General features: G+C 36.3%; 1 protein-coding gene, 1 long non-coding RNA gene and 1 pseudogene across 6 annotated transcripts; 1 reads left to right on the forward strand and 2 right to left on the reverse strand.

Moving 5' to 3' along the window:
- Positions 1–1,349: 1,349 nt before the first annotated feature.
- LOC110757889 (uncharacterized) lies at positions 1,350–5,175 on the reverse strand. 4 transcript variants are annotated; one of them, XR_015837016.1, is made up of 8 exons: positions 4,739–5,175; positions 4,511–4,611; positions 4,156–4,202; positions 3,243–3,311; positions 2,971–3,069; positions 2,386–2,467; positions 1,682–1,712; positions 1,350–1,603 (listed from the first exon to the last, which is right to left on the reverse strand). It is a non-coding gene; the product is annotated as an uncharacterized LOC110757889 (long non-coding RNA). The 4 variants fall into 4 exon arrangements; XR_015837018.1 differs by adding an exon at positions 3,386–3,422 and having other exon boundaries at positions 1,350–1,712; XR_015837017.1 differs by having other exon boundaries at positions 1,350–1,712; positions 3,243–3,422.
- A 390-nt stretch (positions 5,176–5,565) lies between these two features.
- LOC110757888 (uncharacterized) lies at positions 5,566–9,761 on the forward strand. 2 transcript variants are annotated; one of them, XM_021959630.2, is made up of 8 exons: positions 5,566–5,696; positions 5,804–5,926; positions 6,018–6,113; positions 8,315–8,402; positions 8,581–8,665; positions 8,804–8,873; positions 8,960–9,049; positions 9,316–9,761. In XM_021959630.2, the coding sequence occupies exons 2-8, from the start codon at positions 5,816–5,818 to the stop codon at positions 9,397–9,399; spliced, it is 624 nt and encodes a 207-aa protein (XP_021815322.1). In that variant the 5' UTR covers positions 5,566–5,696; positions 5,804–5,815; the 3' UTR covers positions 9,400–9,761. The 2 variants fall into 2 exon arrangements, with proteins under 2 accessions (XP_021815322.1, XP_088112098.1); XM_088255972.1 differs by having other exon boundaries at positions 5,654–5,696; positions 5,816–5,926.
- A 441-nt stretch (positions 9,762–10,202) lies between these two features.
- LOC110757919 (rust resistance kinase Lr10 pseudogene) lies at positions 10,203–11,417 on the reverse strand (annotated as a pseudogene).
- Positions 11,418–12,140: the final 723 nt, after the last annotated feature.

Raw genomic sequence — 12,140 nt, forward strand, 5'->3', positions numbered from 1 at the left:
TCTATCTGCTGTTTGCACAGTTTCTGTGGCTCTTATTGCAGTGGGGGCTCTCATCATCTACCAAGCCTATAGCTCCAAGAAAATAGACCAAAAAAATCAGTTGAGGATTGAAAGATTTTTGGAAGATTACATAGCTCAGAAGCCAAGCAGATATTCCTATGCTGATATTAAGAGCAGAGGCGGAGCCACAGTGGGGTCAGTGGGGTCGCACGACCTCTTGGAAGCCATGGAAATAAGCTTAGAGGTCCCTTGGAGAAGCTGGTGCGACCTCTTGGAACTGCACATCAAGTACTCGACCAAATGACTGAAGAAGAATGAAGGTTTTGCAACCTGAAGAAGGAGGATGCGCATAGGGCGCGACTCTTTTCTTTTATTAAAACAACCTGGGCAAAACGACGTCGTTTTGGGCCAGGTCTGAAATAACAAAAAAAAAGGCCAGGGTATCTTGAAGATACTATCTTCTCTCCACAGCACCGATTCCTCCATTCTAAAACCCCCAATTTTTTTTGTTTTCTCCTCCAACCCTAAGTTCCCAACTCAATTCCCCCCCCTCCCCCAAACCCTCAACTCCATCTCCTCCCTTGCTGCCGCCATTGGGGTGCCGCTGTGCTGGTGTTTCCGTCGTCGTCGCCGTGTGGTGGTGCCGCCAGCTACTCTCTTTGTTTTTACTCATTGTTATTGTGAAATTTCACAATTCAAGTAACTTCTAAACTCTATGTATGATATGTTTAATTTTTTGGTGAAAACCAAGGTATACCCCGCGCGATTGCGGGGACTAACCCTCGAGGTACTGTCGGGCGCAAAGCGGGGACCTCTCCCAACAAAGCATATGGACGTCTAGAAAAGCTTGCACGAACGGATTCCTTCGTAGGATAAATCATACTACATGATGTCGGCAAGCTTGTCATAGCTTGTCCCTTTGTCATAGATTTCGTGCCTCTCATTCCCATTTTCTCCACTCTCCACTAACCCTCAAATTTAACAGTTTACACACTATAAAAGAAAAAATAGAAACTGCTAAGATGGACGTCTAGAAAAATACGGGCGATAAAAGAAAACTCTTAACACGACGATTTATCACACGCGTGCGATTAAAATATAAAACTGTTGAAACGGACATCTATATAAATACAATTGCGAAAAAATATTTACGAAACTTTGTAAGTCGCGCGTAGCGCGCGTGATTAAAAAAGCCTCTCGCACGCGTGGAAGCGCGTGCAGGGAGGCTAGTCTTTTTTAAACCTTTACATAAAAATTGAAGTTAAGGCATTAACTCATACGTTGAAAATGAACTTCTTATATAAATCAAATATGGGTACATCGATTATTGAAGTTAAGGCATTAACTCATACGTTGAAAATGAACTTATATAAATCAAATAAGGGTACATCGATTATTAATACAAAAGATTGGTTATTAATACAAATGATTAATTAATTACAAAACAAAATATAATACATAAATTGCAAAGTTCAACCTTGAGCATGTCGAGGTTGTAGTCGTCATTGTTTTGGTTTGTATAATAATAATCAAATACAAAGGAGCAAGCAAAATGATTTTCTCTGTTCAATGTTTTCATTGTTCTTCTTTCAGCTGCTTGCTCCTTTTTTAGGTAAAAAAGTATAATTAGCAAACGAAGAAAGTAATGTAAAGGTAGGTGAATGTGAGCATATACCCATACCTAGTAATGGATAGATCGTTGGAAGAGAATCCTACAACATGAGATTAGGAGCAACATCAAAATTTAGGTAATTTCAATTCAGCAGAAACAAAAGAAAACAAATGAAAACAAAACCCAAAATTAAAACATGTAACCAATTGGACATTTTTATTTGGGTGGTGAAGACAACTTGTTAAATTTGAGAAATGTAGGTTTAAAATCAATCAAATTGAAACCAATTGAATGAGTTAGAAAGAGTAGGCAGAGCACTAAAGAAGCAAAGTTTGTCAGAGGGTATAATTCGAAATCCTAAAAGACTCATTTTACAAAATGATATAAAACCATTTCCTAAGTGAAGTTTTTAACTTGAATGCCTTCTTGTATTAGTTTGCATTGCTTTTTTTATATTTGTCATTTGTTTTATACGAAAATCTAAACCCATGTTTTTTAGTCAGTTTGCATGAAAACCAACACCATCCTAAGTTACACAGCTAATCAGATAAACAAAACAATCTAAAAACAGCTTGTAAGTCAAGCAAAAGGTATAAACAACCACCAAGGTATATAACAAATTTCCCAATTTAACCCAAATAATAGTGGACACTCTCATTTTAGTAGTACTAAACACAACTCCCATGGATTCAAGCACACCTTGGGATGAAGTTCCTAATGATAAGGGCTAAGTCAAGGCTATCAAAAATATCATGATTGAGCAAATTTATTACCTGCACTCGTAATGTTTGATCCTTTGAAAGATGTGTTGCCTGTGGAAAGTGCACCTTCCAAGAGAGCGTTGCTCAGATTTGCCTGCAGAAATGGTACATGCATGTGTAAGAACATTAGAAAACGTTATGGAAACTTGTCAATCTTTATGTTCTTTGCTTGGAAACAATTGAACCTTGGGCCTTTTAGAATCCTAAATGGATGGTTACCACCAAAACCTGAGCCATTGACCAAGGGACAGGGATTCGGGAATTAACTCAATAGAGTCAGGGTGAAAACTAACAGATTTTAGAAAGGGAATCTGGAAATTTTATAAGGTTCTACTAAACTGGTAGAGGAAAGCCTTTTCCACTGCTGAATCTACAGGTTATCCCTGTCAGATAGACTTATCTGTTTTGTTCAAGTTATGATTGTGGTCCTATTAACTTGACTGAAAGATCAACCAAATTCATTCTCAATGCATCTCAAAACGACAATACTGATTATTATGACAGTGAGGCAGTGCCAAAAAATTAACACAGTACGGTAAAACCTGCTAGCTACACACAGTATGGTAAAACCTGCTAGAAAGAGAGTAAATTTCATACCCAAGCTCACGACTGCTAGAAAGAGAGTAAAGCGAAGAATGGTTAGACAATTTGGGCTCACGACTGATTCTCGTATTTGGATTTCGTACCCAAGCTCTCCTGAAACAATCAAAATTTCATGAAAGCCTGAGATTAAATCAAGGAAAAAAAAACAGAAAGAAAGAGAGCAGAAAACACGTAGTAGTAGAGCCAAGTCGCATTTTGTGAAGGAATTTTGAGGGAACCCAAAAGAAAAAAAAAATTTCAATAAAACAAAATGAAGAAACATTAACCTGAAAGTTATCTTTGCTTCTTTGCTTCAGTGATTGCTTATACGTTAGAGAGGTGAGAGACGATTGAATCTGTTGAGATAAAATTCCAAAGTTTCAATAAGACATGTAGATTTGAAAAACTTGTTAATTTTCATAAGTCATACCTGAAGCAATTGGATGACTGCTTAACTATGATTCATACTAAAAAAAATAAATAAACAATAATTAGAATGAAGTACAATAACCACATAATTACATAGCCTCAAAATACAACCAACAAACCAACTTGACGCAAATACTTCAATTTCAGGATTCTAACAGTGTAACTACAAAAGAATTCTTCAGTAATTAACCTGCTTGAATACATAATAATCCCATTTTTACGTTCTAGTATGAAAATAGTATGATTTTCACTGCTGTCTGTTCTTTTTTCCCCGATGTTTCGCAGAGCTGAAGTTCTTGAATTTTGCTTTTTCAGTTTTGCTGGAATTATGAGTGCCAACGCATCGGCGAGGTATAAAATCACCACATAAAGTTTTCTTATCCTTAAGATATTGACAAAATGAAGAATTTTTTCTTTTTTGGCCACAGAGAGAGAATGTGAAAGAGTACATATAATATCATATCATTTAAGGTGATTGTTTCATCTACTGCAATGCATTCACTTCAAGGACATTGTTGTATTTGCAATTATACTGACACACAGTAAATTTAGGAATACAAAGGCAATCGTGTATTTCTATTAGATGTTCAATTTCTCCATCTCTGTCCATTTATTCAAATTGTCTTCGTGGCACTCTCACTCTATGTGTGTGCATATACGGAAACATGAGCAATATATGTATGCTTTCTAGGGGGTTAGCATAAAATTACCAAATCTGACTATGAACGCACAGGGGGAAAGCAAAAGCTAAAGAGAGAGAGAGATGCATACCATTGACATCAAACCCATCAAATCTAAATGCTTTCTTCATTGGTGCTCTGGAGAAACAACATATATAATCAAAGAAATTCCATTAGGATCCAAAAATTAGAGATATTCAATGAAGAAAGAGCAGAAATTGAAGCAAAAATTCTATCAGGAACCAAAAATTAGAGAGAGAGAGAGAGAGAGAGAAGTAAAGATCCCACTGTTAGATTGTGGGTTGCTCAATGAGCATCTATTTTCACAGAGAGAGAGAGAGAGAGAGAGAGATTAATCCCAGAAAAAAAATTAAAAATTTATAAGAAACTGAAACCCAATTGCAAACCGACAAAATTCAAAGAAGCAGAAGATTTGCGGAACTCACTGCTTCATGCGTTGGTGGATATCTCAGCTTCCCATAACGAACAACACTTGCCACACTTTTGGGGTCCAATGGCTTTATCTTGTAGCCAATTTGCGATTCCCCTGCAACAAAAATTCATGAACTTTTCAATTGCAAAGCCAAGAAATTCCATTTACGATAAAGCTTAAAGCTTACAGCTGTAAACCCAAGTACAAAATCCAAAAATATAAAACAAAACAAAATCAAAACCTGTAACCCAGGAGATCCAAACAGAGTCGTAATTGGCTGAAAGCGAAACAGAAATCTGCTCAGGCTCTAAACCTTTAACTCGGCGACGGACTCGGTGATCGGACTCGGGCAAATCGACGGCGTTGCCGCGCAAACTTTGATCGAATGGAACAGTGACGGGCTCGAACGGGGTAGCAGGTGTGGGGTGGAATGAGAAAGGAAGGTTTTTGGGTCTGACCAGTCTGTACACTGTGGTTACTCGCAATTTCGATTTCTGAAGCAGAAAAGGGTGCTAGTAAAGTGGAGGAAGAAAATATAAGTAACATGATTGTGATGGTTCTGAAATTGTGGAAACCGCCAGCTTCGTGGGTTCTGAACCCATGGATTTTTTCTCCACGTTCTTCAGCTCTTCTTCTTTTCTAGGCAACCGTCTTCTCCTGCGAGTTAAGCACAACACAATTTCCTTTTTCTTTTTTTTATAAATCAATGGCGTTTTACTATTTCACCCTCTTTTAATTAAAATTGTGTGCTTTTAATTTTTTCTTTGACAAAGGGCATATTTGGGGTTTTTGAATGTTTCACCATTCTCTTCCTTTTGCTTTATATATATAGATAGATTTTCAGTTGCGGTGTTATTTTGTATTTTAGGTTGCTGTTTTATTTGTTATTTTCAGTTGCTGTTTTATTTTGTATTTTTGGTTGCTTTTTCCTTCTTTTTTAAGCAACCAAAAAATGAAACAATAAGCATTAACATTGAAACAAATTAATTTTCAGACGGTTTTCTGTAAACTACAAATAAAACAAACTGCAACCAAAAATAAAAAATGAAACCGCAACCAAAAATACAAAATAAAACAGCAACTGAAAATAACAAATAAAACAGCAACCGAAAATACAAAATAAAACAGCAACTGAAAATAACAAATACAACAACTGTTCATATTAGGGCGCTAGTTGCTATTGTTGGAAATTGAGGCTGGTAATTTTTTTCAATTATGCTTGAATTTGTTGGTATTTAACATTGCATTCTTTGCCCAAAATCTGCGACTTTAATTTGTGCATACTTGATTTTGGAATATAATTTAGAATACAACCCAGATGTTCTACCTCAGCCGAATTGAGCACACTCTGCGGCTGCCTCCTCATCTGCTTAGCCTTTGTCTAGAAGATGCAGTCAGGGGAGAGCTTGAGAAGCTTTTCTTAGATAAGGTTTGTGGCCTGATACATATTTTGAATTTTGCCATTTGTTTCTTATTCACAATGTTTTTACTTTGATTCACTATGATGATGTTCCTTGTAGGTTATCGCCAACTTGGGACTTTGCATTTCTGTGCATACTATCCAATCCATTAAAGATGGCTTTATCTTACCTAATGATGGTCATCCAACTTTTAGGGTATATATTTGTTTACCTTACTCTTCTCAATTTTATGACTATAAAGTGCATTTGGTAAATTCTGTTTTGTTCAAATTTAGGTTGTTTTAGTTTGTATAAGTGGAATCAGCTTGCTTGCTTTAATCCATTTTATTATTCTTATTCATATTGTTTCCAATTTTCAATTGTAAGATACCTCAATTTATTTCCGGTTAAACTGTGCGGTGTATGAGAACTGCCAATCTAAATAGTTAATATCTTTGATACAGATTATTAGGCCTTTAGTTTAATATGCAATAGATAGTGATCTTCTTCTCTATATCCAAATTTTGTTTGTTGATTGGTGATAATGGTGTGCTTAAGTAGGCTTGTTTTGGTCAGGTAATTTCGCTTGTTTGTGGATTGCTTTTGTTGGTTTTTTGTTTTTGGTTTCCGAAGAAAATTGGGAAACTTTGGTGTTTTAGCTGCTGGGTGGTAAAGATTTAATGGTTTCGGAGAGGATATTGGGTCGCATTAGGAGTTAATGGTTGGTTTAGTTTTCTAATAAGAACTATACTCGTGCTTTTAGGTGTGTAGTGGAATAAATTTTGTTGGAGCTGCTTTGGATTATAATAAAGTTGTGGATTTTCATTTGTAACATGTTTCACTCAAATAGTTTTGAGGGAGAATGTAATGGCTTTTAGAGCGTACTTGTTTAGTTTTCAATGCACTGGCATTAAGTGTCATTCTGTAAGAGCATCCACAATCATGCTCTCTATTTTTTAGTTTAAATTTAGCTAAAAACACTATAAAACTATTTTAGGAGCTCTCTATAAAATTTCAACTCCAACCATACCCCATAATTTATAGTCATAAATGCTTTTAATTCAATTTCTGAATAAAGTATAGACACAAAAGCAACAACAAAAAATAGTTGGCATTAAATAAATGGTTAAAATACTATTAATGTAATTGAGCATTAAATTATAGGGAGCCACTAGGAGTCCTTTCTCTCTTCTTAGATTTAGGAGCTCCTAGAGATCTCTCTATTTTAGGAGGTAGATAGGGAGCATGGTAGGAGTTGTATTTTTCCAATTGCTCCCTTAAATTTGTGTAAAGAGTTGGTTTAGGGAGCCCATTGTAGATGCTCTAACTTATAATTTTTAAATTTGGTGATTGCATCTATTTTGATGATTGGTCTTCCATTGTGGTCTAGTGGTTTTGTACAGGTCTTGATTGAAAGATTGGCATTTTTTACTTTATCTCTGATCAGGGTTTGATGGGTTTTAATCAAATTTGTCATATTTGATCAAATACTTCTGTGTAAGGAATGCTTTGAACTACTTGATTTTGATTTTTTAACTGACTTTGAGTTATGTGATTATTTGTTGTATGAGAACACAAACGAGTTTTGTTTGGTTGTTTGAGTAAGAGTTTTCGATTTAAAATGATTTCGAAACGAGGAAGCGTATCATTGTTCTTCGTGCACTGGCCGCAGAAGATTGATATCTCTTATGTGTAATTAGAATTCATTACTTGTTAGTCAGTGCATGCCTGCTAGCTAGCCATTTATTACTTGTTAAATTGATTACTTAATGGCTGATTGTTAGCTTAAATGGGAGCTGCTGATTAGCGGAGAATTTATTCCCTGGATCCTTCATAAATTAATGTACTCTACCTTCATTTGATATGATAATATGTAATATACAACGATCTTCTTCTCTATATCCTAATTTTGTTTGTTTTGTTTTTCGGAAACATGGAATCAGAGCAACAAGCTCTTGAGATCTAACCCCACTGCTACCCTTATCCTAGAAAAAAGGAATCAAGAAAGAAGTGGACAGCTTCTTTTCTCTTACCCATTACTATGACATAGGTTCCTTTAAATCTTTTCGCTTGGATTTCTTCTCGGTTCTCAGATTGATTTACTTCATTCCCTGTGGGTGACAAAACTGACGACTAGGGCCTGTCTTCTTCTCTATGAAATTGAAGTACCTAATTACCTTGAGAGTGAGTATCACTGGTATAGGCTGAGTATTTGCTTTTTACACTTAATGGTGACTGTTAGGCATTTAGACTAAATTAAGATTTTCAGCTTAAATTAATGTCTGATTTGCAGAGATGATTACCAGAGAAATTAATGTCAAAATACTCCTTTCATTTGAGTATGCACTATGCAATGTTCTTCTTCTTCCTTTCTAGAGTTTCTTGTTTTATTTTTCCCCTTTTTCAACAATTGGCAGGTAGAGTTCACACTGATTATGTTTCGTCCATTTGTGGGAGAGATAATTGTTGCAAAACTTAAAGAATCTACTGCAAATGGTTTACGTCGTATGTATTCTACTGAGATTAACTGAGTGTAGCTTAATTCTACGTCTCATTTAGTTTTTCCTTCTTAGTTTCTCTTTGGTGCAAGCAATTCTCACTCTATGCATTGATGGACTCCTCTTTGATAAGGAAGCATATCTATGTTTTACCCATAGTCTGATTTTGAATCTTTAAATGGCAGTGTCCCTTGAATTTTTCGATGATATTTATGTACCTGTTCATCTTTTGCCTGTTCCATCCCATTCAGTGCCTGACCCAGGAAAGAGGTGACCATCCCTTCCGTGTCTGGTTGATATAAGTACAAATAGAGCGTTATATTTATAATCCTGCATGAATTCTTGTATATTGATATATTTTTAAACACCCTTTAATTTGTAGTTTGTAATATTTGCTGACGATTACAGGGATAGAGTCGTGTGGATATGGAAGTTTCCTGATTCAGATGAAGAACTTGTTATTGATGGGATAGACGAGGTTCATATTGTTGTGGTTTGATTTATCCATACATACTCAAATTTCTGGTGCCTAAGTTTATGCTAACTTTTAGTTCCAAATGGCAGATAAAATTCCAAGTTCACAGTGTGAACTTTCCTCCAATTCCAATTGAGCAGCCAGAAGACTCAAAACCATTTGCCCCTATGGTGGTTACAGTAAGTTTATGCTTTGAATCTTATCATACGACTGGTGGTCATCACTTGATCTAGAGTTCTCTACAATTCTCCATAGGCAATGTAACTATTGCAAAAATGCTGCTTTGTGAAACTTCTGTTCCCTTTAAAATTTGTGCTAATTCCTTTATGTAGAGTTACACTAATTCTTTTGTTACATCTTTGTTCAAATTAAATGAGGGTTCTCTTTTGGCAAGTAGATTTCTAATGAATTCTGTGAGCCTCCAATTAAGTTTCCTATTTTGCAGGGATCAATTGATTTTGACGGTTTGGGCCCTGTTTCGTGGTGGGTGGATGCAGAAGATAAGGATGAAGAACCTGAAGATCCTTAAGCTAATAGACCTTCAGCAAAGGGGAGCTACTTCTATCATGTTTCTCATGAATGTGTTTGAAGGCATGAATACAATTTGATTTGAGCTTGTAACTTTTTCATTTTAGATTATACATAAACTTTTGTAGTTCAAATTAGCTTGATATGAAGGTGGACAAACTTTAGTGGTGTAGGGGGTAAGACAATATTTGTATGATTCCATTGTGAATCAGCTTAGCTTGAGCCTTGAGGGTTTAGTGGTTTTGACCTGCTGCCCCATTTGCAATATATTGGGGAAACTGCTACTTGCACTATCTAAATGTAATTCTAGCTTCAAAGTGTTTTCTTTGAGTGTAGAATTGTAAAAGCACTTGATAGAATAAATGGACTTGTTTTTTTATTTATTCTTTTTGTAATTAAATGAATGTATTAACAAGGAGGGCAAATCCCTTAGTGCAAATAACAACAGGGTCATATGACCAAACAAGGAAACACAAAGGGGCAGTCCTACCAATAGAAGACAATCCCAAGCTAACAATACAACAAACCCAAATAGCAATTAGCTCATAGGGATCTTCCAATCTGCAAGAAGATAGGAGTTAGCAACAAACCCAAAAAGCAATTAGCTCATAGGGATCTTCCAATCTGCAAGAAGATAGGAGTTAGCAGGTGAGGTTTAAACACTCTATAGAGCACATCATACCTAATAGAATTCTCCAATTACTGAAAATCCTAAAATATGAGTGTTACAGCAAGGGGGCAAGAAGCGTTTGAAAATCCTACAATTTATTTCCTTCCAAATGTAGTAAACAAAGGCAGCAAATAGAAGTCTAATTGTGCTTATTCATTACGTAATCTCCCTTGCACATCAAGATTGCTATATATTACATTGTTTGATTCGCATCAGCAATCAAAACGATTTCTGTAGAATTTGTAACTGTTGATGCACTTGTAGTACTTGAATTGTCCCCAGGATTTCAAGGCTTTGGAGGCATTTCAAGGCTCTCAATTTCTCCTTCAAGCATCTCAACTGCTTTATTCATAGAAGGACGGTCACTAGGCTTCATTTCTATGCACCACAATGCCACAATGATCATCTTCTTTATGATATTCTTTTCCTCCTTTGTGGCGTCTTCAACTTTTATGTCCTTTCCTTCACTCAATTGGTCAAAAACCCATGTTGGAAAGTATATTTGGCTTGACTTCTCTATGGTTGCATTTAAATTCTTTCTTCTGCCAACCATTTCCATGAACATCATTTCAAAACTATAGACATTAGCTTTGTATGAAATACCTCCAGTGTTTTTACAGAATAACTTTGGTGCTATGTATCCAATAGTTCCTCTTGTTGCTGATAAAGATACAATGCTATTATCGAGTGGGCATAGCCTTGCTAATCCAAAACCAGACACCTTGGGAAGAAAATTCTCGTCAAGAAGAATGTTATGAGGTTTGATGTCAAAGTGCAGAATTTGCATTTCACATCCTCTGTGCAGATATTCAATACCACAAGCCACTCCAAGCGCAATTTCAAACATTTTCTCACAATTCAAAGAGATACCTCCCTGTTGAGAAAATAAGTAGTTATCAAGAGATTCATTAGGCATGAAATCGTATACGAGAGCACGCTTTGAACCCTCAACACAAAAGCCAATGAGTTGCACCACGTTAACATGGTGAATCCTTCCAATGGTTGCAACTTCATTGATGAAGTCTTGCCCATTAGCTTTGGAATTACCCAAAATCTTGATGGCAACAAGGCGACCGCTACGAAGCTGTTGCCTTGTATACAGAGCCATAGCCTCCTTCACCCAATTTTTCCTTGAAACCTTTGGCCATCTTTTTTATGTTTGAGTAAGAGTACCCTACTAGCACGAGCTTATTGTTATGCAAAAAGTCTTCTATATTGTCATGCATTGACAAATGCCTCCTTTTCCATTTGTATATCATTAATGCAGTTGCACAGGGAAAGCCAAACACATATATGACTGTGTGCAATATTCCTGCGCAGTTCACAAAAAGTGGACTCAATAGAGACATTAATTGATTGCTACAATACTATCAATACTTTCCTTAGTACAACAAACTTAGGCCGTCTGGTAACTTTCTCGTGTTGAGACGGCACATTTTTGGAGGGCCTTTAAGGCATGTAACTCTGGTCTCGTTAAAAATTCAAATTTAACCTTTTCTCCCATATGGGTAGAAGTGACTCTGTCATATTCTACTTTGAAGAGGTAAAGTAGGGCTATAAAAGGTAGACCTAGGATGACCTCGTCGGTAATATTTTTTAGGGTTATTCGCAGCAATGGTCCCTCAACTATACCCATAGTTACACTTTGGTCCATCAATTCAATTATTAGTTGCGGGGGTCACTCAACTCTGTGTTCCGTTGCACCAGTAGTCCTTCCGTCAATTCTCTCTAATGTGGCGTCAATTTGAAGGGTAAATATGTCTTTTCAAGTCTACAATGTCCACCAACCCATCTAAAGTAACTTCCCTCCGAAAAATGTCGAATCTGGCGCCAAATAAATCCCCAATTCCCATTTATATTCGATGAAATCCACATAAAAACAGTAGATGTGTTGAAATTTTTGGAAATTCAAAGAAATCTGGCGAAGCCCACACAGTACATGCGCAAAGATGTCGCAGATTTCCTCTTCATCAACAAGTCAGAGCCCTAGTGCAAGGAAGCTATGCAGGTGCGGGGGATATATCAAAACCTGGACTTCATGGACTGATCTAAATCCTGGGAGAAGATTTGAG

The sequence above is a fragment of the Prunus avium genome, chromosome 7 (assembly GCF_965620075.1).
Source record: "Prunus avium chromosome 7, drPruAviu1.hap1.1, whole genome shotgun sequence".
NCBI classification, from domain to species: Eukaryota; Viridiplantae; Streptophyta; class Magnoliopsida; order Rosales; family Rosaceae; genus Prunus; species Prunus avium.

What these genes read in the sequence shown, in the direction of transcription:
- LOC110757888 (XM_021959630.2), top strand. Translation starts at nt 5,816, where the DNA reads ATGTTCTACCTCAGCCGAATTGAGCACACTCTGCGGCTGCCTCCTCAT. An exon ending in AGAAGCTTTTCTTAGATAAG is followed by an intron (nt 5,927 to 6,017) that starts GTTTGTGGCCTG and finishes TGTTCCTTGTAG; the next exon opens with GTTATCGCCAACTTGGGACT. An exon ending in TTATTGATGGGATAGACGAG is followed by an intron (nt 8,874 to 8,959) that starts GTTCATATTGTT and finishes TCCAAATGGCAG; the next exon opens with ATAAAATTCCAAGTTCACAG.